Source organism: Agelaius phoeniceus, chromosome 18 (genome assembly GCF_051311805.1).
Source record: "Agelaius phoeniceus isolate bAgePho1 chromosome 18, bAgePho1.hap1, whole genome shotgun sequence".
Lineage (NCBI taxonomy): Eukaryota > Metazoa > Chordata > Aves > Passeriformes > Icteridae > Agelaius > Agelaius phoeniceus.
The window spans coordinates 7,059,424-7,086,809 of record NC_135282.1 but is presented as its reverse complement, the minus strand read 5'-3'; the positions used below and the strand labels follow the sequence as shown (position 1 = coordinate 7,086,809).

The window sequence follows — 27,386 nt, the reverse complement described above, 5'->3', positions numbered from 1 at the left end:
TATTCTGAATGAAGCCATTCCGTATCACACTTTATCACTAATATTGCATCTTTTGATATTTCTTTTGATGCAGGGATGACATGCAGTTGAAGACACCTCACAGTAAAATAAATGGACAGCCAAAAGGAATAGCCAGGCTGGGTTCAACATCAAGTTCCCAGGGGACACCAGTCAGCCCTGCTAGACACTCTAATGTTAAGAAGGTGTCTGGAGTTGGTGGAACAACCTATGAAATTTCAGTGTAAAATAAAATGAATTAAAAACAAAGAGCCATCCACTCAGCCAGCCATGAAGCTAGGAGCACTGTGAAGACTCAAACAACAACAAAGAAGGAGCAGCAGCAGTCGGCCACTCTCCTTTTCTTGTTTTGGGTTTGTTCTGTTTTCATCTTTCTCTTTTGGCCAAAAACCAGCTGCAGCCTTATTCTTGAGGGAATTATAAAATTGTACAGTCTATCAGACTCTTCCTGAACCGACAGGCGGGAACTGGCTACGACCTAAGACCACACCGAGCGGAATTCCTTCCTGCAAGAGAGCGCTAAAGCCATGGTGCGCGTGTCTGTCCAACCACTCTGTTGTGTACCAGTTGTGCTGTGAAACAGTTCAGTCAGCCAGGATCAGTCAGTTCTCCCATGCCCCTTCCCAGTTCTTCTGGCCAGCAATGTGTCTGGCAGGAGCCAGAGGACCGACTGCTGTTTTCCTGCTGACGTGGAAAGTGGGGTTCCTGCACTGGGCAGGAGCTTCTCCTCGTCCCCCGGGCACTGCAGCTCAGGTTCCTCCTCCTGGGAAGGAACAAGGCAAGGCCACTTGGGCTGCAGACACCATGTCTTCTTTAAAAGCCTCCTTGGTCCTGGATGGGGGCAGGAGAAAGGATAGCAACAGCTTCTCCCTGTCTGCCATTGGTCTCCCTGTGTGTGAAGTTGTGTGTGTGTGCGCGTGTTTGTCTCCATGGAAAAGGACCGCAACACTAGCGAGGATCTGCCACTCTGACCTCCTGCTCCCTCTGGGTTTGAAAGGCTTCTCTGACCCAGCAACAAAGCCAAGCAGATGAGAAAAAAATGTTCAGATGGAAACATATTTTAAACAGCCATCAGCTGCTTTCCCTGCACCCTCCTTACCTGTTGGATTTAGGCAATAACAGAGTTTACTGCCTTGCCCTGGTGCCGTCAGTGTAATCCCGCAGCAAGGTTATCATAAGCTGTCGAATTTACAGTGTGTGTAACTGAGCCAAGCGTGCATCTAAAGGATATAAATTTTCTGTCTGCCTAATTACTAGCACATTCCCTCTGGTCTTCAATACTGTTAGACAAAGGATTTTCAATTTGGGTTTTTCCCCCCTGGGGAACAACTTTTTAAAATAATATCAATCAAATCTATTTAACATTCTGAGGTTTCTTTTTCCTGTCTCCAGAAAACTACACTTACTTTGTTGGATTTAAAGACAACTTTACCGTAAAAACCAAGAAAGGGGTGCGTTACTTTTGTCAAAAATATGAGGACTCCGGCAAAGCTAATTTTGGGACAAATGGATTTTTATTTCTCTATTCCTTATCTCCTTTTCTTTACCATTCAGTTACCACCTCAGAAGTCAAAAGTACTGAGATCTGGACCAATGTTAAATTGCCAGATCATGTGTGCAATTAAGAATATCCTGAGCGACTGTTGCCAAAGTCACTAAAAATTATTATTTATCACTGAGCCAGTCAGCATACAAGACCTCGACTTCCCACCTGGTTCTCTTGGTGAATAGTTTTGATTAAAGATCTAAATCCATCATTTTTCAGGATATTAGTTTCAAGGGGTTAAATCCTTTTCAGTCCTTGACTATAATGGAAAGCTCTCCAGGTATTTGGTAGCAATTCAGAATGTGTTAATACTATCTTATTTGTTTTCATGTATGTTGAGGTTAATTATTCCAGAAGGCAAATATTGACCTTAATTTTGCCTGGTTACAATTTATATTTTGATTTGATGAATCTTGACATCTGCTGCAATACATGGTTATTATGTCCCTTGTATATCACATTATTTTTTGGAGACAAAGGTTGAAGAGAACATAAGAAAGTTAATAATCTCTCTGTGTAACGCTCTATGTTGCCTGAAGGAAGAAACATGGAAAGCAATGCATCTGCAATAGGCTAAAGTTCTGAGAGAGTGAAATAGAAATCAGTGTGTATTTTACTGCCATGGTGATATTTTAAATGCCTGGTGTAGGGATATTGCAGAGCAGAGAAGCAATAGTCTTTCTGTGCAGATTTGCTCACTGGCATGTAGAACATTGTCTTTAGTTGGAGGCACCATGGTACCAGCAGGATGCTGGCAAACTGGATCAGGTATAGATGGAGCAATATATATTAAAGAACTGGATGGGCTGGCTAAGGAGAAGATTTAAAGGGCTAAAACATGCCACTGGCTAAGCAGTGAAGTGGAAATTGAGTATCAGAATTTTACAAATATGTTACTTAAAAGTTGTAAAACCAAAGGTAAATCCAAGGGTTGTCACTGGTAACCAATGCTCTAGATTTGGAATGGGGCAGAAAAGATGGAGAGGAAGGGGCAGTGAATAGTCTTCCAAGCAGAGTTTTGGACAAACTGTTTAGGACAGTCAAACTGTATTTGGAGAAGTCATTAAAAAATTTCTGTGAGAGGTGAGTCTGTAGGGACAAGAGGTAGACCAGATGGCCTTACAGATTTCTTCCATCTTTAACTGTTATTAATCTGCAGTCTACCCTGATGTTAACTCCTCAGGAAGATGCAGTACTTCTTTAAGGACTGGAATTCACTCTGGTGCATAGAGTATCACAAAATTACTTGTTTTTAAAGTATCATGTATGCCATATGTAAGCCCTGAAAAAGAGGGGGTAGGAAACACATGGGATTAGGGAGTGAGACAAGGGCACATTTTATCATGTATCTTTGAATACGTACATGAAATTCATGCAAGCAAGGCTGAAAATTTGCACCAATGTAATATTTGAGATTTGCATCCCAGTGATGCTCCACTTTGATCGTTCTTTCTCTTGCATTTATAAATGAAAAAGCTACTGAGGAACTTGAAGGGCCAAAGAGCCTTTGAAGTTAACTACATTAGTTCATGAGAGAATTTCTCAGTAAGACTAAACACAGTATTGTGTGTATAAAGCACTAATATCCAGGGTTATTTTGACATAGTTCACAAGGGGTAAGGGAGAAAAAAAGGATGCACTGTGTCAGTACAGGTTCAGCAGTAAGGATTATGTATTTTGTGAGTAGTTTTGCCCACAGTTGAGAGACATTCAACTTTTTCATAGGTTTACAATGGTACCAAAGTATTTTTATTTTTTTTTCCTTTTGAGGTTTGCATTTAATTCAGTGCACATAGCCTGGAGTAAATGATTCAGATTTTCTGAAAGAATAATCTAAGCAGAACTGTTAACAGGAGATTGCATGCAGCAAATCCAGCCTCATTTCCATCCAAGGCACTGAACCTGCAGCTATTTACTCATAAATGTAAGTGTCTGTTCCATAGTTCCTATTGTGGGACTGGGGACCTATTTATTAAATCTAATTTTTGAGCAGAATCCAGCCCATATTAAAGCATAGTTCTTTAAGCAGTTTACAGATCAGCAGTAAGGTTCTTCTGTCAAGATACCCTGTTTTTTACAGACACTGCAGGCCAAATCTTCAGCTTGTATAAATTAGTGTGGCTCCATGAAAGCTCATTTAATTGATGCTAATTTATAGTAGGTGGGGATCAGCCATGAAAATCCAGCACGAGTTAACACATCCTGTAAAGTAGCTTTTTTATTTTTGTCATGCTTATTTCATGTTTCAAAAGTCTTAAATATTTTCAACATGTTTTTATTTGTAGCTGTGGATTGTATTACTTATTTAAAAAAGAGCAATAGGTTTTTTTAGTTTACGCATCAGTTTTCATTGCATATTGCATTTTATTATCCGTTTGTTCCCTGTTCATATGCTCCCATTTAGCCTCCAGGTTTTCATTGTAGTACTTTTCTGCCTTGAAAAGTTGGATCTCTATATCTTTAGTTGTATAATATATTGAGTATTATGGAATTAAATGTACCTTACTACGTGGGTGGGAGAGAGAGAAAATATTTTTACTTGAAGCCTTAATATTTTCTTTTTTTACTACTTTGTTTGTTGACCTCATAGGAAAGTCTGAATAGCAAAGACTTTGAAACTCCGGGCCAAATACTGCACTGACAGACAACCAGCATTTGGCCCCCATGTCAAAACTGGATGCAGACATAACCTGAAGTGAACAAGGGAAAAAGCCTCAGGGTGGCATATTTTCCTGAAGATCATTAATACAGTCTCAAAACATGTCTGTAAGCAAGTACATTAAAGAAGTCTTCAAGTCTTGAATTTTTAAGGAAGGTGATAGCAGGAACTGCCCTAATATCTTACATCTGCTCTTTTGTTTTTTTTTTTTTTTTTTTTAATTAAGCAAAACAAATGTATTTACTCAGTTTGGTTCAGCCAGCTCGGGGGGTTGCACAGAGCTCTGTGTTGGTAGCCATGTGCAGCACATGAGCTGTGGGGTGTTGCTGTTCTCATTCTAACCAAGCGTGATGTTGTGTCACCTCGGCCCGCGAGGATCCCTCCCGGGCCTGACAGTGGACGTTCCTCAGATGATGCCTGCTCTCCTACAAGCCTAATATGGAAATTGCAATGTGGTTTTCTTTGGACTATATCTGTGGTCCAGACTAGAGATATATAGAGAGATATATATATAGTCAATATTTTTTTGTGTGTGTGGGAAAGATGGGGTCAAGCTTTTCTGTCTCTGACAGTCTGGAAAGTTAATGTTAAACCGTTTTTATGGTCTGTATTTCACCTGTTCTGCCACCTTGAATTGTTGGAATGTATCCGTGCAGGCTTTGTGGAGCTCTGTCTGTAACCTTTTTTGTGGCTCTCGTAATACATATATATTTTTTAAACCTTTGAGTCACTTCAGTATTTTCAAGTGTCTGTTTCTGCCTCAGCTGCATTTGTTTGCTGAGATGGTTCACGGTGCGCTGCCATTTCTCACTTCCACTTGTGCCAAACCTGAACTGGAAGAGCAGAACTGGAAATGCCAGTTCCAGTGCAAAGGACTAAACTGACAAAATATTAAAAAAAGTGACTGCACGTTAAATCTCATTTTCAAGATGCCTATGGTAGAGTAGGAGATATGGTGAGTCTTTACAAGAGTGTCTCCCAGCTGTGACCAATGAATCATGTTTGGGAGGTCACAGCAAGTGGTCCATGAAACAACACTAAATGAAGTTTTCTGTACTGTTTATTTAAGTTGTGGGGTTAATAGGGAGCCTGTGGTCCAGCACAATTTTGAATCACTGCCACAGAGTAACTGGAAAAATTTTTATATTGGTATTTGTTGAATACATTCTGTCCAGGTCATGTGGGTTTAGTAATCCCAAACATGCGCAATTCTTAATCTGTCTTCATCTGTCTGTGTGTTTCTAGTCTTTGGAAATATGTCCATTTGATCTGTCAGACTGTCTTACAACACACACAGCTGCCAAGCCCTGCAGCTGCTGCAGGATTTCTGATGCCATAATTTGCATATATAGGCTAATTGCATTAAGCAAGGATCCATTCGAGCATGTTCATTATAAATGCCAGTCATATTTGTGTGCTGTTGTGTCTTCACGTGGCAGAGATTACCTTTTATATAAAATGGCCCAAACTGTAATCACCAGGCTCCATGGATGTTGGCTACATCAAGCAGGATTATATAAGGCCATGATCTGTTTCAATACATTTTATTTAAAGATATCTTGGCTTACAGCAATCTCAGCTTTCCTCTCTCTGAGTAATGAGTAAATTATCCAAGTTTGTATTTAATTTTTTCATTGTTGTTACTTTTCATTCTGCAGGACAAGTTTAGGTTCACATTTTGGAGCGTAATAAGGAGAGACAAAGGAAACTATTTATACAGGTGAATATGTCTTTTAAAAAGAGAGAATCAGTTTTACAATAAATAGATTAGAATTACTGTCAAAATTGGTTTGGTTCTTATAACTTCTTATAACTTGAAATTTAACATAAGGCTTATTTCACAGCTGATATCTCTAATCCTGAAACATTTTTTAAATGTTTAAAAACATTTCAAATTCTATGAAGAAATATGATCTACTTTTACAGATTAAAACAGTCCTGGAGAAGTGATGGTACATTTTACAGTGCCTTATATATATGTGTATATATTTATATGTATATATATAATGCCTATATATATATAATGTATATGTAATTGTGTACATAGAGTCGGGTAAAACTAGTTACAGGTGTCTCTCTCTGATATATTTTAAATGGAACTGATCTGTCTTGATAGAAAAAAATGGTTGTAGCAGCACCAAAATTCACAAAACTGAAATTACTTTTAAAAAATGTAAGCAAATAAAGTAGACTGGAAACAGTGTTTCTGCCAGTGGTTGTGTTCCAGGCTATGGAAGACTGATAGACAGACACACCATTTTAAGGGATATTCAGAGAGAAGGGAGGCAGTGCTGGAAGCTTGGAGAAAGTAGTGAATATGTAAGAGCACCTTGTTTTAGAAGTTGTGTTGCCATCCTGTTCACCTTTTACACATCCATCCCCTGTGTGAACTTTTCAGGCAGTAATTTATAAAGCACTGACATAGCCTGTCCATTTGATATTAGATGTTGAATACCCCTGGCCTGGGGTGGACAGTGAGCACTGTGGGCAATGCTGAGGTTTAATAACATTTCTAGACTGTGTTAAGATATTCTGTCAATCTGCTCCTCATTAATGGAAGTAATTTCTACCTTTGTGGGCATGGGCCAGTTTGATCAGACTACATGGCAGAAGTGCACAACATGGCTTAGGCAGCAGATTCTGCCAGACCAGGAGCTTTTCTAGGGGTTTAGTTGCATTGTAGGAAAAAAGGAGAGCCACAGGTAAGTCTTTTATTTTAAAAAATATCCCCTTTCTGAAATAAAATTCTTTTATGAACATAAGTAATTCAAAAACCTTTCTTTCAGCAGACTTGGTGAAGTATCTGCCATGTAAAAGCCATAAAGGCTGTGTGCTGCCTTCTGAGGTTGATTTCACACCTTTTAACTTCCAGCCTCCACATGGGGCTTGGACTATCCATCTATCTCTTCAATATGGGGTAAGAGCAGGATTTTCAAGGATTTATTTGAGCATTGTCTGTGTGTGTGTGTGTGAAACCTTACAACTGAGTTCAGTGGTAACTGAAAGAAATAATGGGAAGGATATGTGTGGTTAGCCAGAGAAATGGCAATGCCTGGAACTCTCTAAGGGAAAAGTTGCCTTCCATACAAGTGAAGAACTGTCCTTTGGTTAGCACTGTTGTTTTGGAACTGAAGCATGCTTGTGGGTTTGGCTTCAATAAACCTTACTATTACACACAGTCATCCATGAGGACTCAAAGTAGGGCTTTCAGCACCAAAATCACAAGATTTGATACCCCAAATGAACACCTAAAATGAGAATTTCTGTTTTCAGAATAACAATAACATATTGAGCTTATGAGTGCTAAGCCTGGCTCACACTGAAATCTCACTTCCCCTGAAATCAGTGGTAGTTTTTCCTTTAACATTAATAGTGCCTCATTATACTTTACATGCCATTAGGAGTGGCACTCACAACAATTTGCTTTCTGCTGTAGTTTATTGACATTAGGACTTCTTCAAGCCTCTGACTTGGAGCAAATCAAATACTTGCCATATTTTTTTTCCCTCTCAACAGCACAAAGGGAAAAGTGGAATTTCATAAACACATCCCATTCTGGGGTCAACTTAATTTTTAATGGAACTTCTGTCCCTACTCCACAGAACAGAGATAGTCTTCATGGAGGGATTTTTGAGTGGCAGGGGAAGGAGGAATTTGGGATTAGTGGTGGAGCAGCAGTGTGGGCTCTTCTGCCTTGTGGCTTGTCCTTTCCTGCAGTGTGCAGGGAAGAGGCTCCTGGGCAGTGGTTTCCTCCTGCATTCACTGCTCCCATGGATATGAGGTGGATGGCTCCTGGTGTGCCAGTTACACACTTAAATATCTTGAAAGCCTCTTTCAGTTACATAGGAGCAGAGCACATGGGGATCTTTGGGTCAGAGCTGACTGTGGAAATTCATAAAATTGCATTAGATTCTGGTTCTAGTCACGGGCACAGGTGGTTTAGCAGAATACAGCTTTGCTGTCAGCTTTTTCTCTTGTATAGTCATTGGAACAGATGGTGAAAGGATTGTTGAGGGTCTGTTTTAAATACAAGCAATGCTACTTTTTCTTAGGAAAAGCTCTTGTAGAAACTGCAGTGTCTGAGTAAATTCAGTGAGTAACAGCATAATCCATTTTTTGCAGCCTGTATATTATGGATCCATCTGGCCCTGGGATCAGCCCTTAGTGTCTCATTGACAGATACCTAAAACAACAGACTTAAAAACAGAGAAGTAAGTAGTTATAAATAGGTGGTACTTGATTATGACTAATTTTTTGGGCACACTGTGACATAGTGGAGACAAACTGCTCTGTTGTTGGCCACAATCCCCTCCATCAGAACTCACATGCTTTGCACTGCTGTTATTGGGAGCTTCTCAGCTTCCAGCTGTGACTCACAGTGACAGAGGTACCAGCCAGATGTTCTTCTCCAAACATGGGCTGCACGTGAGGCACAGGAATGGGCTTCAGGCCTTCTGGCACCAGTTCTGACTCCACTGCAGGTTCCTGCTGCCTCGTTTGTCTTTCTGTGCCTCTTTGCTCCATCTTGGATGGGGATGTGACTTCCTGACTCACAAATGTGTTGTGTTTGTGAGAGGCTCAAGCCCTGCTGTTCTGCAATCAGTTCTGGAGCTGAAGACAGGCAGATGCCTCCCATAGGTATCCTGGAGCAGTAGGACATGTTTGGGGCACATTTAGCCTCAAATGAAAGCATCACTTAGGTAGTGGTTTTGAGGAGGAAGTTTTTGGGTGTTTGTGATGGGTGTTTTTGACAATAATCTTGGTACTTCATGCTGATTTTGGCAAGCTGTTTTAGTAAACAGATAAAGACATTTCTGCCTTGATCCTTCCATTGACTCCCTGCATATTTCCCTATAATCCAAAGCCTCTGCACATTACCCACACAGCACAATCCTCATTCCAAGAGGCCATATGCTTCATTGCCTTAAGCAGTTCTGCTCTCCTCTGCCTGCTTCTTGGAGCAGTTGTACATAACAATATCCAAAATGACTGAGCAGAAATGCAGTAAAAGAAATGGCTGGAGCTTGGGAGTGACCTCGAGAAGGGAGGACACTGATGTGCTGGTGAGGCACAGAACACATCAAGAGCTGAGTTCCACAGCCATTGACATGTCGTGGGCAGCTGAGGAAACCCAGGCTTTTACATCTCTTGAGGGCAAGGACTGAGCTGCTGTGTTGCCATGTGAAAAATGTTACTAATTTCTGTCTTTTTTTGTGTCTGTTTTAGTGTTGTACAGAAGTACATATCCATTTATCTACATTGTCAAATTAACAGCACATAAAGCTTGTCAAAGAAGGAATAATGTCTATTAGTGCACAAAATTATTCCTTTTCTAGTATGGTCTTTCACTCAAGGAGTAGGAATAAGATGGAAATTATTAATTCCTGAGATTTTAACACAGGAAAGCACATCCTGATTTAGGGAATAGGAAAAAATAGGTGTGTCCATATGTAAACAGAAATCACATGAGTTTATTTAACTGTAAAGGCAAAAAAAATTGTTTCCACTTACACTGAACAACAAAATAGCTACATTTTTTAAAACATGTAAAAACCTTCATATGAATCAATATCATAGAAATTTAGTGTATTTCTCCCTAATTTTAACCGAATTTTTAGTATGGTTCTCTATGAATATTTTCATTTCTTTTTGAGAATAATAATTTTATTATATGTACTCAAATTCTAGGGATATTTATACAGCTTCTGTTTATGTATCTCTGAAGCCCTGGATGCTGCAGGACTGCATTTCAGCTCTGTGACACAAATGAAGGAAAGAGTCCTTTTTGGACATAGGAGACTTGGGGTGTGCTCTCTGGTTCAGTTCTATATGTATAAAAATACATATTGGTTCAGTTCTATATGTATAAAAATATATATACACTCTGCTACTATTATTAGCAATCCCCTGCATGGATTGGGGAAGCAATGCTCTCCTTAGCCTGGGTTGACATTACTTGATTTTTGAAGCTGAGTTCCTTGGATGCTCCATGACTGCCTAATCCTAGGCTTAAGGATAAATTAATCACTTGAATCCTACAACTAGTGACTTGAATAACTTACACTAATGTGGTGTTCAGACTGGCTCAGTGCAGCAGGCTGATTTTCACCTGAGGGTCCTTAACATTTCCCTAGGAAATGCATGAATACATTAGTGGAAATTTGATGGAATAAGTTCAGTAACAATTTGGAAGAGAGAAAGAGCCACAATGCCTTTTTGTCTGATCTATTCCTATAGCAATTTCCAAGTTATTACACACACATAAATATACCCATACATTTACATATATATGTATGTGCCCAGATATTTATAAAACCAACCACAGCCTTTCAATTGTGTGTGCTGTGATTCATCAGCAGCAATAGTTTTTGGCAGGGACATAATTTCAAATCTTCTGCTGAGGATGCCTGCCAAGACATTGTTGGACAAAGATAGGATGAGGAAAGTTATTTATAAATGGGGATAATTAGGTCCTGTGCTTATTAGTGTTGAGGATGAGACAGAAAGACGGCATGTGTAGTAATGAGTATTGTAATATGAGAAGAGGCTCTCCATGATTTTCTAATTGTTGAGAGGAAAAAGAATTTTCAAAAACCTTCTCAGGTGAAATAACATCATTATGTGCTGCTCCCAGCTATGAGATTCAGACTGGGAGTTTGTGTACTATGCTGTAGGAGAAGTCTCAGACTAATGGAAGCTTGGAATACTTCCACAGGATCCAGGTGCTGACTGTCATAACTGAGATGAGATTCTGTTTCCTCCGTCCTGGACTTCACAGTTTGTGTTCAGGCAAAAACCAACCCTGATCAGACACAGGAACTGCATTAACTCCTTTTATGTGGAAGCAGTGCTCATAACCACACTGTCAGGAGAGAGCACTGTGCTGCCTGGTGCTCTGCTCATCACCTCTGTCAGCAGAGGCAAGGCTATTGCTGTGTTCCAGCAGTCATGTAGATGTGTGTTACATCCTTTTTTTCCTTCAAGAGATACTGTCACTGGGACAAATTCACCTTTCTACTGGTATTCTCCCCAGAGGTATAAATCCAGTGAGCACAGTGTGAAATTGCTCCCTGCAGGGTCTGGAGGGCACCTGTGCTCACACAGTCTGCACAGCAGCCAGGACAATGCTCTCAGCCAGTTACTACAGAGGACTGGTCCCACAGTGAGTCAGGAGAATACCCATTAATATTAAAAATGTCTTGGCTCCTGGCTTTGTACCAAGCTTACTAGATAGTGTGACTAATGTGTAGGAGACACCTAAGCACAAATCTGTGTTGAAACAGTTGAATATCCCATTAACTTTTCTTACTTCCAAGCTATTTGGACTGGTCTCACAATGCTTGGGATTTTTATGGCCTGAAGCTCCTGCAGTCTCAAGTAAATGGTTGCTTTGGGGGTTTCTGAGCTTTTCATTAGAGGTGAGGGGAAGAAATAGTCTTCAGCATTGCAGAGAAGCTTGAAATACAAAAATGCAGTCTCTCCAAAGGTCATTATTTCCCTGCACAGTGTGGGGGTTTTTAAACTCTGGCACAATACTGACAGGGTCCAGTGCCTTCAGAAAGATTATTCCTGTATTTAAAGGTGGGTGCAGTGTAAGCAAGTGCCTGGCTTGGCCTGGGCCTTGGTCTCTCTGAAGGGGGAGTGTTGGGAGAGCTGTTCTGGCTAAATCACTGCCACAGCTGCTATCTCTGCCCTGTGGCCAGCATAGAATGTCACCTGTGTGGCTGAGTATCTCCCAGGCTCTCCAGACCTGGAGCATCACTTCCCCCAAAACTATTTCATCCCAGGGTTTTGCCTACACATCCTCAATGCAGCCTGTATGTGAAAACACTGCATTTAAATGCTGTTGCCAAAAAAAGAATCAGCAGGGTTTAGAGAGCCTGTGCCAAGCTCATCCCTAGGGTGATTTTTTTGAAGTAAAGCAGGGAATATCTAAAACAGCTCCTGGCAGAGAGATAGGAAAGAATATTTGAGGGAGCTAGAATTTTGCCTTTGTATTTCTTGTAAAGCATTAAAGGGATCCTTAGAACTAGAAATCTCTTAAAGTGTGTAATTATGTACGTCACGGTGTCTCAGATGGTTCTGCAGGCAGAGCACTCTCTTTCCTGCTAAGGGAATTTTGCAGAGCAAGTTTTTTTGTGGTTTGCAAGGGCACCTAAAAGCAGTGCTGGGTTTACAGACTGCAGTGCCTAAATATTAAATGCTCAGTAGTGACAGTTACTATCAAACACAATAGACTGTCAAGACCATTACAACTATTTATTTTTCTTTCTAAAACAGAAAAATAAAGGAAAAATGTGCAAAGGGAGATCAGTTGAACTTTACAAAAGCAGCATATGCTATTGCAAAAGCAAATTTTCACTTGCTAATCAGGATTAGAAGAAATGCCTGAGTTGTTTCATTGTTGGGAGCTATCAGCAGCACCTGTGCTTCATTAGCAAAATCAAAGTTTACTGTTATCTAAGACAAAAACATTGGGGGGGCAGGTGGTCCTTGAGGCAATAATATCAAATCCCCTTTTGTTTCCTGGAGAATGATTACAGTGAAATTCTTTGCTTATGTTTCCATTCTTTAGACCATCTGTTTCAAATTAAACCCTTCTGGCAGGATACATCATCATTTATTAGAGCGTTACATTAGATAATGCAGTGTTAGTACGGCTGTTATAAACCCTGAGCTTCGTGAGTGGGACTTCAGGGACAGAACTGAGGTGTTTACTTAATGAAAGGGCCAGAGACTGTTAATAAAACTGGTTTTCCAGTTCAGAAATGACTTTTTTTATAGGTCTTCCACAATTACATTTCTGGTGTGTCTTGATCTGCAACTCTGAATGCGTTTGGTAGAGTGAAAACTTGTGGATTTAGATGACTGAAAGCAAAGGAACTGAGCAGGACTTGTCAGTAACAAACTGTGAGACACCTAAGGCTGGAAACACAGTCCCTGCACATGATGGGGTGACAGCCATTTCCAGAAATCTCCAGTGCCCTGTAGCATTCAAGGCACACCCCAAGTGATTCTAGAGCACACAAAGATCTGGCAGGTAATACCCCACATCTGAAGGAATTTTCTACATTTTCATTCTTATCGCCTGTAGAAACTCTTTTTTTTTAAGCTTTCTGTCAGAGGCAAAGCTTCACATGCCAATAGACAGAAGACTGGCCTTGAACTCCTCCTAGAACTGTCCTGTCACTGCAGTCTCAACCATTTGGGGGCAGTTTAAGAAACACAAGACCTTGCAAGGAGGCTTTTTTTTTTTTTTTTAATTCTCAGTCCTAGTGTACTGAAGAGGCTCAGTCACTCCTTACTAAAGGAGTAGGGAGAAGGATTCAGTCCCAGGAAATGAGCAGTTCTTTATAGGTGTATTTCAGATACTTCAGTTCGCCAGCGATGCCCACTGTTACTAAAAAAAAAAATCTTTCAATCTACTTCAGTTAGAAAGATGATGACTGTGAGAGCAAAATTGAAAAATAGATTAATAATTCATGATATAAAGACTTTGTATGCTTTAGATAAGGCAAAGCCTTCTTTTAAATATGCTTATAGAGAGTGTGCCTGGGGAAGAGGACAAGTCTTTCATCTTAAATGTGCTTCCCATTTTTTTTCTGGTCAAAGTAAATCTGAAGAATCCTCTAGTAGATGATTCATACCACCTAGATTAAATTCAAGATCTGAATCACTGCTATAATATATATATATATACAGAGTTTCTTTCATGCCACAATCTCCCAAAATTGCTGTATTTAACCAACACAGTATTTGTCCTGGTTACCCTTCAGCAATGCAGTCAGACACAGTCAGGAAGCCAGCATCTGCTTCAAAATATTTTTTTTAACTAATCAAATCATACTAACCAAAGTTGCTTAAAACTGATATTCTCTCTTGCTCCATTAAAAAAAATGGAACTTAAATATCATCATTTTATAACCCAAAAGTTTAGTGTATCATTTAAATGTTGCAGGATCCGAAGCAGGCCAGGATGACATCAATATTTCCTTTAAGAAGGCCAGCAGTAAGTCCACAGTGTATGTCTGAACACATGTGGTTCAAATGACATAATGTTAACTTTTTTCCTCTCTCTCTCTGTTGTTCTTTCGAGAATAAATTTACACTTTTTTGTTTTTGTTTTTTTTAATAGTGGGAAGGTGATACATGGTGAGTAAAAATTTTTGAGGTCATGGAAGAGGCTTTTCAAAACCACATTTTCCTTGTTTCAAATGTCCTTTTATTACTCTGTTTTGTCTGAAAAAAATAAGCCTGAAAGTTCATAAACTTTGCTTGCCAGTTGTAGGCTAGAGACCTACCCTTGCTCTCCCTGTAGCTAATGGTAAAACATCCAAACACTGACTCATCCCTGTGCTGGTCCAAGTCCCATCCAGAGATGAATTGTTTGTATTCCTGGTGAAGTTAACCCCGAGGGCTGCTGGGCCTGCTTTAACCACGGGGTTTTTCTGCCTGCCAGGGGAAACCATTTATTTGGCCTCACCTGTGTTGACCTTTCTGAAACCTCTTTCTGACTTCTCTTTTCTTTGTTCTAGTCACAGCACAGTTCAGAGGCTGCCCTAACCTTGGGCATCCTCCTTGAAGGTATCTCTGCATCAAACCACAGAAATGGGATAAGCCCCTGGGAATCATCCCTGAGGATTGGACCTATGGCATCAGTAGCACAAGCATTTACTGTTTTCACTAACAGAATAATTCCATTAGTGGGCATCAGTAGGTTGTTATCCTCTTAGTTGGATTTTCTGCTTACAGATGAAATACAACACAATAAAACTGGATTAAAATAGCAGCAATATAAATACATATAAAAAGAACAGAGAAAGAAAGCTGGGTAGTTATTGATGGAACACAGGACTGTATATTCAAGCTAGTGGTAATCTTCAACAAATTATTTCTGAGGGGTTTTTTTTTACCTAATTGAATTGCAAGTTTTAAAAAGTGGTAAACATAATCTAATTAATAACATGTTTGGACATACTGAGGAAAATCTAAGGTAATCTCAGAAGACTTTGCAACATGAATTGTTTAAAGTGTACTAGTACCTAACCCAAGCAAAACAAACTGCAGAATTGAGCACAGGCACATGAGATTGCTGATGGTGAAGAGTTAGTGCAGAAGAATGACAGCCAAAATGCAGCACTGAGGCAAACAAAAATATTATCCATTCTCATTTTCTAGCATAATGAGCTTGCTCAGATGTTCAGCAATACATTTTTTGTGCTGGGGAACAATTTTGACTATTGCTTAATAACAGTCTGAAACTTTTCTGGTGGTGAGCAGAGCTCAGCCCTGGTGCATTTGGTGACACTGTCATCCAGAAACTTGCCAGTGTTTATTACTTGCCAGTGTTTATTACTGGATTTTTACTCAAATGGCAGATATTTGTGTGAGCAATGCACCTCGAATAGCACTGACATTTCAAATGGAACCATATCATTTTAGAATTCAGTTCAAGCTACTGAGAGATTTATCAGGAATAGTTTCATTTGTCCGATCCAGTTTCAGCCTGTCCCTGTCCCCAAGTGAGTGATGGTGTCTGGTGCAGTTTTTTCCTTCTTTTGTGAGATGCTGGAGGTCAAATGGGATTCAGGTTAGAGGGTAGGCTGGAGAGGAAGAGGCAGGACACCAGTGGGAGCATTTAATGGAGAATAAGTATTACTAGGGATATAAGAGAAAAGGCATTATGAGAGAAAATATTTTGAAAGTATTTGCAGGACTTTCGGAGACTGAGACCTGGGGAAAAGGGACCATGCTGCTTTTAGGAGGAAGTGGATGTAAGGTTTTGAAACCAAACTTTTTTCTTCTGGGTTCTTGGTAAGAAAGAACATGCACAGTATAAATACACACACCTGCCTATATAATAAGATAAACTGAAGAAAATAATTAAATTATCATTTTAAAGCTATATAAGAAGAAACAGAAAGCTGAGTATCTTAAATACAGAGAATGAGCAGGCAAGAAGGATAAAGGAGGGTGTGTAGCAGATTTTCATCAGGGTCCGATTTACTTATGTGACCCCTGGGAGCCACTGTCGGTCTGTGAAATGCCCCAGAGCCAAAGGACCTGTGCTCCAGTCTGATGTGCCTCCTCTGCATGGAATGTGTGTGAGACAGAGACACGGAGTGGTGGGCAGGGGAAAGACACTCCGCTGGGAGAGCTGGAAGGTGGCTGAACTTTAACAGAAAGACCATTCTCTTTGGGCAGGCACAGCGTCCTTGTGTACCCCTGCCGTCCCTGTTAACTCCGGGCTCAGGGGAACGCATCTCTGTGTGCTCGGCAGGGCACAGGCTCTGGTCTCGGTGGCTCTGCGGTCACTCACACTGGTTGAAATCTGGCAGCTGGAAACTGTCTGCCCAGCTGGCATGCCAGGGGAATAGCAGGAACAGTATTATAGAACTTGTGGTGTGGGGAATGTGGGTATGGAGTTAAAGCTTGAACAGGTGGACAGGAGTGCTAAGAATGCATAATTAAATAAGCAAAGGCTGGATAATGGAATCTGTAGAATCTGCTGGCATCCCAAGGTCCACATTCAGCAGCACTTCTGTCACCATTTGCAAACTGCTGAATCTGACAGGTAAAAACCAGTGCTGAATTTGGGATGTCAGCTCAGAAAAAGAGGGATCTGTTCTGATTCTCTCTCCATAAGGCCTCTGCTGTGAGGTTAAGACAGTGCCATTGGCCATCTATAGCTAATTAACATTGCAGTGTGAAGTAATTAACATTCCAGTTCCACCGTGCCTTTCTTCTGCACAAGGCAATGTGGAGCTGTAATGAGCTCTGGCTTCTGAAGGGAGTCTCTGTGTGAAGAGGGGAGCAGCGTTCAGGCCAGAGGCACAAGAGGTGGGAAGGGAATGCCCAGGTGGGTGCTGCAAGCTCCGCTCTGCTGAGCCCACCTGGCTGGTGACACTTTTATTTCCCAAACCGCAGGTTCCTGGTTTCCAGTGCCAGGGACCCAGTGCTGCCTGCAAGAGATCTATTCCTGTATGACAGAATCACAGAATCATTGGGGTCGGAAGGGACCTCTGGAGATCATCCAGCCCCACCCCCAGCCAAAGCAGGGTCACCGAGAACAGGTGACACAGGAACGCATCCAGGTGGGTTTGGAACGTCTCCACAGAAAGAGACCCCACGACCTCCCTGGGCAGGTGTCCCAGTGCTCTGCCACCCCCAATGTAAAGTTCTTCCTCATGTTGAGGTGAAACTTTTTGTGTTTCAGTTTAAGGCCATTGGTCCTTATCCCATCACCGGGCACCAGTGAAAAAGAGTCTTCAGACTAAACAGGCCCAGCTCCCACAGCCTGCCCTCATAAGAGAGGCTCCAGACCCCTCATCAACCTTGCGGCCTGTGCTGGACCCTCTCCAGCACTCCTGGTCTTTGTTGTACTGAGAGGAGCAGCTGGGCACAGTGATAAGGCTCAGGGCTTATAATAAATATGACGGACTCGGCAGTGCCGGGTTAATGGTTGGACTCAACGCAGAAGTCTTTTCCACCCTGAAGGATTGATTGATCACGGCATCAGGGCGATTAAACCAGGCAGGGCTGGCGGGAATCCCCTGCCGAGCCCTACACGGTGACCCGCCTGGGGTGGAAACCGGTTTGGGAGCGGCTGGGTAAGACCAGCCCCTGAGCCCGGCCCGAGGCGGGCGCAGCTCCGCGGGCACCGCGGCTGGGGCAGAGGGGCCGGGCCGGGCTCGTGAGGGTCTGTAAGGGCCGGGGGTCGGTGGGCTCCGTGCCGCCCCGTCCTCCCCGTTCGCGGAGGAATCTTGCCCCGCACCGCGCTCCGTCCGGGGCGGGGCGCAGCGGGGCGGGCTCGCCGGTGAGGGGCACGCGGCCGCCCCGCCATGTCGGTCGGCCGGGCCCTGGCGCTCGCCGCCTGCGGGCTGGCGGGCGGCTCCGTCCTGCTCTCCGCCGTCGTCGTGGGCAAGCAGCCGGCCCGCGGCGGTGGCGATAGCGAGCCGCGTTCGGGGGGCTCCGCCGTGCCCTCCGCCGCGCCGCCCGGCTTGCTGCTGCTGCCGCCCACCGCCTCCTGCCCGCCGACCGCCGGCTGGATCGAGAGACCCGCCGGCAGCGGCAGCTACTGGGACAGCAACTGGGACAGGTGGGCGCGGCCGGGCTGCGGTGGCGGGGCCGCCTTCTCGCCCGGGGAGGTCGCGGCTGCGGTGAGGGGCCGGGGGGATCCGGGGGGCGGCGGGAGCTGCCCTGAACCCCTCTCCGGAGCCCCGGGAGGAGCGGGCTCAGGGCCCCTCGGGGGTCGGGAGGCCCCGGGTACCTGCGGGAGCAGCCCCCGGCTCGACGGGACTCGTTTGCCGGTGGAATTCCGTGTGGTGACCCGCTCAGAGCAGAATCCAGCTGAAGTTCGTGAGCACCCGTGGAGCGGTGGAGCTCTGGAGGGATGAGCGGGCGCTGGGTTTTGTTCAGACAGCTCGGAGATTACCCTGTGCAGATCCCTTTATTTGATGCTTTCCGCCAGCGACACTGCCGAGCCTCAGGCTTGGGATAAATGTAAGCTGGGCAGAAGCTTGTCTTTTTTGTTTATTTTCCAGCCATGCCTCGGTGTTGCTGTGTGTCTGCAGCAGGGTTTTCCAGCCCGGCAGCAGCTCCCTGTGGATGCCAGGCGCTCTCACGTGCTGGGCAGGCACGGGGCCTGCTGCTCATGGAGCTGCCTGGGCTTAAATCCTTGTAAAGGCACTGTGGCTTTGAACCAAACTCATTCGTGTTCTTCAGCGTTGAAACACATTCACACAAGGGTTGACTGCATTTTTTCTGAATCTTTAATTAGAATGTGCAGATATCCGCATGGAGCTTTGGCTCATTTGGCTTCAGTCTGGTAGAATTATCTCCCAGGGGAGACTTATGTCAGGCTCCAGCTTAATCATAGTAAATCCAAACCTAAGCATTAACAGATTTTTTATTGTATAATAAATAATTTTGATTTTTGAGAGGCTACAGGATCAAATGCTTATGTAAATAGGGCTATTACTAGGGTACACCCCAGTAATAAAAACACCTTCATTAAATAAGGTTATAGCTGGTTACACAATTATACTGAGGGAGGTACTAAAGCTGCTTGTTCAACTGCAGCTCCAGGCCTTCCTGGTTCTGCTAAATGGTTGATTTTCTTCAAGGATTCTACAGTACTTTCAGACTCAAGTAATTTTTTTAAAACCCATCCAGGAAGTAGAGAATGTGCTTTAGCTTACAGAGCTGTCACCACTGCCTGAGCAAACGTGGCCAGATAATACTTCCTAGCAGGTCAGGATAGCCAATCACCGTTTGTCAGTGTGCAAACAGTGGCAGTGGAATATATTACTTACCCCAGATCAATGTTTTCTGCTGCCTGTGGTCTACCAGGTTGTGGCTTAGGTTGTCGAAATCTTAATCTTGACTTTTGGATGTTACTGGCAGAAGCAGTTAATGTGCCAAGTTGTTAAATGGTTTATAAATACACAGAATATCTGACCCCTGTTCTTTGGGGGCAGAATGTTTAGAAAGTCAAGTCTTAGGCAGATAACTAGATACTACAATATTCTTAACAACCAATGGCTTTTCAAGTTTGAAACAAACAAATGCAAATATCAAACTTGTTATTGGTCTGACAGGGTATCACACGTGGAATGTTGGTCTCTGCCACTTGCACAGGAATTGTGCAGCTCAGTTCTCAGAGAGGACAGATCTGGTTTCATTCATGTGGAATATGTAATGGCAGACATCAGATGAGTTATTCCCCTTGCTGCTTTACTAATGTGCTTGAATTGATTTTAAAGATTTTTTTTTGTTTTCCTATTGTATCTTGCCAGCAGTATAGTTTCCAGTGAATCAAAAGTATACTGTGAAGTAGCAATAGAACTTCTTGTTACTGGCCTGTTGTTTCATTTTTAATGCCTTGCTGAGGAATTAACAGCTTGAGGACTGTGTAGAGCCTCATTGTCTAATGGAAATCATGTGTTCAGTAAAACAAAATGGAGGCAGGAGGGCTTTGCACAGCCAGTCTTGCTGTGAGAAGTAGGTGTGGGAAGCAGCAATTTTCTGTGAACAAATTACTTTGTCCCAAACTGAATAAAAATTATTTTCCATTAAAAAAGAAAAATCTATCATCAAATAAACAAGTTTAATACTGGAAAAAGTGAGGTGTGGCATGAATAAAATGCGCTCTTAGGTGGAGTGACATAAAAAGGATTTGCATTAATGGGGTGGAGGATCAGTGCAGAGAGGGGCCCAGACCCAGACCAGGGAAGGTTTGGGCAGGGTTGGTGCTGGAGGTGGGAGATCTGCAGCACTAAACCTGTGACAGCAGAGACAGGGGGAGATCCCTGTGCTCAGGAAGAACCAGGTCAGCTGGCTGGGTGATGTGCAGGGCAGGGTACTCGTGTGCACTGTGACAAGTGGAAGAGAGATTAAAGTGGCATGAGGGGAGAGAGTGCTGAAAAGATGAAAGGATAAATAAAACACTCCAGGCTGAAAAATAAGAATGTTACTGGAGAGACCTGATGTGACCTAGTTTAAAGCAGAAAATAATTCTCAGTGTGCACTGAAGAAGGTTGGAGTCTTTCTAGGATGTTGTTGGGGGAGTGGTTTTTTAGTCATTTGATGTAAATGGCATTGATAAAGTGCAAATTTTGTAGGTGTTATCACAGGGCCTTTTAGACATGAAGCATTTTCTTTCTTTAATGGTTAGTCAGCACCTTTTCCTCTTTTCCTGGGTACCCTTCCTGGTTAGTTTTTCTTGTCAAAAACCATACTGTCATACCCTACAAGTTTTTCTGTTGCTCTTGGCTTTTTTTTCCCCAGTAATTGATTCAGGTGACTGGGACTAAGTGGCAAATTTACTTATATCAAGTTAGGCCTTTCAACCCATGGCATTAACTTTTTTTCATGCAGGCATTTATTTTTACTTTTCACACAAAGGTTTGGATCAGTTTCATGATACAAGTGGCTAAACTTCAACTATGTCTGGAATTAAGGCAAGACTACATATCTGTAAAAATCCCCTGCCTCTTAGTCTCTCCTCTCTAAAAATGACTCTTTAAATGTGTTTGTTTAGACGTGAACCACTGGCTCTTATCAACCTCAAAAAGAAAAATGAAGAAACCGGGGAAGAAGAGCTGGCCTCTCGCTTGGATCATTGCAAGGCAAAAGCCACCAGGCACATATTCCTGATCCGGCACTCCCAGTACCACCTGGACGGCCGGGCTGATAAGGACAGGACTCTGACCCCCCTGGGTAGGTACCACCAGCAGCATCATGCTTTGCATCTTGAGGAAATGATTTTTTACCTGATGTGGTCACTAACTCAGCACTGTTCTGGGTCTTGCTGCCTAACCTCAGTCTATTTCTGTATTCCTTTGTGGCAGACAGATGTCATGAATAAGTGTGTTTTCTTCAGTTTTGACCCAAACATTAAGATGGGATTTAGAGAGTTCTGAACACATTCAGTTGTAAAGAAACTTGTCAAAGGAAATTCCGACTTATCTTAAGGTTGCTTTAGCAAACTTTTGTGCCAGCTGATGTAATTCCTAAGGGCTGTGGCTTTTAAACTTCATTGAGATGAATTTTTCTTGTGTTTCTCTTAATTTAATCTGCTGATTTATTAAAAAGAAAACGCCTCTGACTTTCAGCTGGAGTGTTCATAATTAAATGCATTGCACTTTTGCTGCTGTCACTGTTTCTGGGAGTACTGCTAATCACGTACATGAATTGAGGATAACCTTTGTCTGTGTTAATCTTAACTCACTGATCCTGTGACTGGGTCTCAGATGCTAATTAGTATTACTTTTAATAAGGTACTTGAAAAGCAGTGAACACTTCCTTGATTATATATTTGCCAACACTGTTTTCAGAGGGGGAAGAATTATGACTCTGGACTTTTTTCCCACCCACATCTCAATTACTGGTGTGCAAACAGGAGTGAAATGCTAATTGCAGGCCCTAAGTGCAGTCTTAAAGTGGTAGCAAAGCACAGTGTTAATCCTGTCTCATCCTGTGCCTTAAGTAAGTGACTTAACCTGTCTGTTGTCTTTTCACCTGCCTGCCTGAAAGGTGGGCTGAACCTGCCTGAGGCTGCCCAGGTGCTGTGAACTGTGCCAAGCTGGCGTTGCCATTATGAACAGCAGCACACTGTCAGGCCTGAGGGGGATTGTTGCTTCCTGGGGATGGGGCTGGCAGGGGTATTGAGTACTTCAGTGAAAGTTGCTGAGTAAGTTTTGGATTTGGGGTTTTTTCCCCTAATTGAAACAAAGAATTTTTTTCATACTGACACGAGTATGACTTGAAATTGTCCAGTCAGTAAGCCTGGCCTGAGTAGTGGCTCTGATGAAAATGTTTTCCAGTTGCTTTTGGAAAGGAAAAAGCCCAGCATTGATGTAGACCTTTTATGTCTGCTGGACAGCTCTCTTGGTAGTTTGTGTGAGGCTCTAATGGGAGTGTCACCAATTTCTGTAATGAATGTGCTTTTTAAGGTCGAGAGCAGGCGGAACTGACTGGACGCAGGCTGGCAAGCTTGGGATTAAAATTTGATCAGATTATCCACTCTTCCATGACTAGAGCAACTGAAACCACTGAAATTATAAGCAAACATCTCCCAGGTAAGAGACTTTGCTTAATTTTTCGTTGTCTTCTGATTCTTAAAACTGCTTACAGTAGAATTCTAAGCTTGTCTTTAAGGATGAGATGTTATTTAGCCATTTCCGAGCCCTGTGTGAATGTCTGTATTTATCAAGAAACCTACAGCTGTAATTCTGCTTGTTTCCAGTTTATCTTTAAAAGTACAAACACACTTTTTCAAAGTGTAACAGACAGGCTGTTCTGTTCAGTTGGAATAAATTGTCTTGCTGATGGCAAAACAGTTTTGTTGGAAAGATTCATGTTGGAGAGCAAGTCTTCCTCAAAGAAAGACTGTGAAAAATATATTGATTGTAGAGTTGTGGGGCTGTTTGTAATGGCATGTGAGCAACTTGTTTCTGAATGTGCATCTAAATATTTCAGGAGTCAAAAAAATCAGTACTGATCTGCTGAGAGAGGGAGCACCTATTGAACCAGACCCTCCAGTCTCCCACTGGAAACCAGAAGCTGTGGTAAGTTTTTCTTTAAAGTTATTTTTATTTATTTTTGGTTTGGGGTTTTTTTCAGTATACTCTGTATAGACAGTAGCAATAACTGGCAGTGTTTGAGCTGATGTTTGTTATCACAGCCCTTAGATAATTGCATTCTTTCCTCCTCCTCAGTAAGTGTGCAGAGCAGTTAAAATAACCCGCAGTCCTTGAGCATTAGTTCATCCCTAGGGGTGCAGCCAGTGAGCAGGAGCTGTTGAGGAGATGAGGGATGCAGCAGTGCTGCTGTGAGCTGTGTGTAACTGTGCCCTCAGCAGTATTACGAAGATGGAGCCCGCATCGAGGCTGCCTTTCGGAACTTCATCCACCGAGCGGACGCCAAGCAGGAGGAGGACAGCTACGAGATCTTCGTGTGCCACGCCAACGTCATCCGCTACATCGTCTGCAGGTACGGCTGCCTGCCCTGCTCCCGGGGGCTGCCCCAGGGAGGGCTCATCCTGCAGGGCTGCCCTGGCCACCACTGAGGGAGGAGATGGGTTGATTTCACTTCTTTGAAGTGTTGGAGATCAGTGCCTGCACTGTGAGCAGCTGCTGCTGCAACTTCATCAAGGTACATTTGATAATTAGAACACTTTCATTCTAATTCTAAAGCAAAAATGGCTAAGTCAAGTGAAACTTAACCTTTTTTGTACATCTGGACAGTTACTTTAGTTACTACGTGCTTCTGCTTCCATAAACCTGAGAGTAGTGCCTGTTGGAAAAGATTACAAATAGATGCATTATTGGATGCATCTCTTTGAGGTGACATGAATTTGAGCTTACATAATTAAAAATTGATTCAGTTTTGGGAATTCTTTACTAATGGATATTTTTGAGTTATGTTGAAGTTGCATTAGTGTGTCTTAGCAGTAGCATCCAGTATTGCATTAAAGGGAGAGTGGATCTTTCTGATAACATCAAGGCTGTTCATAAAGGAGAAAACAGTCCTGGATCTTTGCCTGTCTCTGAGTATCCAGTCAGCTGAATCTATTTTATTCCTCTTCCCCATCAACAAAGCACTGTCTGTAAGATAATTTGTCGTGAGCAGGACAGATGTGATTAAACTTTAATCTGATCAATACCTACAACAGTTTCAGTTAGCTTTATTTAGCTGAGCTAGGTAAATGCTAGCCTGTCTGCTCTGTGGGCTGTTTTAGAGCTTTCCAAAATTGCTATACTTGAAATTATTGATCAGGTAAACAGGCTATTCTTTCCTGTGCAAAAAAATACCTCGTTGTTCTTGCCAAGGCTTTATCTGAAATACTTACATACCTTTTCTCTTTGCTGTTGCCTTCCTTTCATTTTAATGTCTCTTCTGCGCCTTCAATTGCAGACAATCTGATATTACATGGATTGTGTTCAGTTGTACTATTTCCTTCAAATCTAGCTTGGCTGTAGCTGGTATTTAATTTTTTGGGCTTTCTACAAGACTGTCATAAGAGCCAAAACAAAGTTATTCCTTGGTATCAGAGGCAAAAGCTGTTTGATGCAACATGGAATTTTTTCCAGCTGTTTAATACAATTGATGGAGCTCCTGAGGCTGTTGAGTTAGGAAATTCAGAATGGCTGCAGACCAGCTGTGATGCTGTTTCTGTGGAAGGCACAATTGTCCTTGTCCTTCCTGGGGAATGATGTAGCCCATTGAAAGTAGTTCCAGTGAATTTGTTCCCTAGGGACATGCAGGCCACTGGAGGGAATACTGTGTCACTCACTGCCTTTGCTGTGGGGGTGTGGCTGAAATGGAGTGTGTCAGTCACTGTTTGCCACATCCAGGTGCTCTGCTCAGGCAGCCCTGGCGTGCTGAGCCAGCTCTGTCCCACCTGCACAGGTGTTGAGGTGCTGCAGCCTCGCTGGGCCATCCCCTGCCCTGGCTGTGAGGGGGCTGCTCAGAGCACTCCTGGCAGCCTCATTGTGTGGAGCTGCTGCCTTCTGTCCACTTGAACTAATCCTGTCAGCAGTAATCACACCCATCTGCTGGACTCTGCTTAGCCAAGGGCATTCTTGGCCCCGCTCCAGTTACCAACGCTGTGGTTTTACAGCATTTCCACAAGAAAAAGCTTTTTTCCAAGGCTGACTGGGGGCATTGGTACACAAGCTGCACAATGCCCACTAATTTTGAGTTTCCCCCTCCTTCTCCCCCTGTCTGGGATAGAAGGTGATGCTGTGAGGGCTGGGTTAATCTAACTGTGTGTTTTTGTCCCCAGAGCACTGCAGTTCCCCCCAGAAGGTTGGCTGCGACTGTCTCTCAACAACGGCAGCATCACTCACCTGGTGATCCGTCCCAACGGCAGAGTGGCCCTTCGAACGCTGGGTGACACGGGCTTCATGCCCCCGGACAAGATCACGCGCACCTGAGCGCGCCAACGGACGCAGGCTGTCCAGAGCTGCCTCTGGGTCTCTTTGCACTAGCACATTCTGCTACAGTACCACTAGATTTTTATTACGTTGGGGTGTGATGCTGTCTTCAAATGTCCTTTAGCCCCATTCCTCCTTCATATTCATACTTGCCTTTCAGTCCAGAAAAGAAGAAACCTTTGTGAGCCTGAACATGGCCAGTCCTTAAGTATTCCCCCAAACTCAAAGCTGAGCTGTGGAATACAGGTTGAATGTCTGCTCAGCAGTTGTGAGAGCACTGACTTTTCCCTCACCCCGCTGTGAATTTCTCTAACCAAAGCTTGCTCCTGTGGGTATTTTTCTTGTGCAGGAAAGTGATTGGTGTGAACAGCCTTGTATCACACTGCAGCTAAAACAAAAGGTGAGCCAGCTTGTTCCAGCTCCTGCAGAAGGGACAAACAGGGAATTCTGCTTTCCAAAGGACAAAGGGATAAAGCTTCAGTTTTTGTAAGCTGTTGAGTGTGTATGTTGATGTTGTGTCATTGTTCCCCTCTGCCCCCAAAAAACCCATGAAAACTGTGCCTGGAGGTTATGAGCATGAAGGAAAGAGGGTAAAAAAACATTTGCCTCAGAGCTGTGGTGCTAGAACTAACTGCTGCTTATATTAAGTGTTCCACCATCCTCAGGATGTCCTTTAAGATGTTTAAAGAATATTTTTCAGTCTTGTAAAGCCTTTAACCAAAATATGGTCTGGAGAAGGCTGTAGGGATGAGACTGTAGCAGTAAGATGGGAGGAAAGGAAAGCAGCAATCTTCTCAAAGTGCTTTCAGTTACTGATACATTTTTGAGTGCTCTTTCCCATTGATTTGTATTTGTTGATACCTTACTTTTGGAGTAGAGCAATACCACCACTGAGTTCAGGGTAGTGATGCTGCAGGTCAGAGGTGCTGCAGCAAACTGCTGTGGCCAGAATGGTGAGCAGTGGCCATGGGGTGGCTTGTCTAGGGACAGTGTATAAGACAGGCATTGGGCAGAATGCTTCAAGGGCCCCCTTCAGACAGCTCTGATGCTGCTGGGCCTGTGGGAGGGGAGGGCTCAGAAGCATTCTGAAGCTTGCTGGCTACCCTGAGCCAGTGTAGAAACTTGGCTCAGTTAATAGTAGGACAGCAGACATAACTAACTTGTTTGACAGATTCTCTGATCAATAAGGATGTTGATGAGATGCTGAACTTACTCCTGTCAGAGCTCTATGAAGCATAACCAGGGCACACAGCCTATGGAGAAGAGGATTTAAGGGCTTGATACCGAACTGCTGCTACATCAGGATAAGTTCAAGGAACAGGGTAGGAACAAACTGATTATTGTGTGGTGTAAGGTGTGGGGGGCAAGAGGAAACCATCATGATGTATCTCTCATTGATGCAATGAGAATAATTTACCAGTTTTTGTCTATTAACTTTTTTAAAGTTTTGAATAAAATACTTGGTCTGTCTGTCTTTCCCGTCTCTTCAGCTGAATGGCTGCATGGGCAGCTCTAACAGGTGTGGCTGGAGCTCTGCAGGGCCTGCTGGTGCAGGACCTGGTGTGTCCCACACTGCTCAGGGCAACAGCTCTTTCACCAGCCACCTGAAATGTGAACTGGAGCTGGGAGCCAGAGCAGTTCATTGGCATCAGCCACAGAGCTGCCCAAGAGGGGAACTGCTGTAGCCTAAGCACAGCCATTTGCAGGACTCTGTCACCACCAC

The 27,386-nt window shown here is 43.1% G+C and overlaps 2 protein-coding genes across 7 annotated transcripts in view; both read left to right on the top strand.

Moving 5' to 3' along the window:
* Positions 1–6,426, top strand: part of ZDHHC8 (zDHHC palmitoyltransferase 8) — a 119,063-nt gene extending 112,637 nt beyond the window's left edge. For 2 of the 5 annotated variants that reach the window (XM_077188026.1, XM_077188025.1), the window contains exon 11: positions 74–6,426. In XM_077188026.1, coding sequence (XP_077044141.1) covers positions 74–245 — 172 coding nt within the window. In that variant the 3' untranslated portion in view covers positions 246–6,426. The remainder of the gene's footprint in view (positions 1–73) is intronic. The other 3 variants (XR_013184684.1, XR_013184683.1, XR_013184685.1) reach the window with 3 other exon arrangements.
* Positions 6,427–17,912: 11,486 nt separating this feature from the next.
* Positions 17,913–27,137, top strand: PGAM5 (PGAM family member 5, mitochondrial serine/threonine protein phosphatase). Of its 2 annotated transcripts, none has more exons than XM_054645698.2 (6): positions 17,913–18,321; positions 21,265–21,443; positions 22,679–22,804; positions 23,205–23,293; positions 23,587–23,717; positions 25,513–27,137. In XM_054645698.2, the coding sequence occupies exons 1-6, from the start codon at positions 18,065–18,067 to the stop codon at positions 25,661–25,663; spliced, it is 933 nt and encodes a 310-aa protein (XP_054501673.1). In that variant the 5' UTR covers positions 17,913–18,064; the 3' UTR covers positions 25,664–27,137. The 2 variants fall into 2 exon arrangements, with proteins under 2 accessions (XP_054501673.1, XP_054501672.1); XM_054645697.2 differs by having other exon boundaries at positions 17,916–18,321; positions 23,584–23,717.
* The last annotated feature ends 249 nt before the right edge of the window (positions 27,138–27,386 follow it).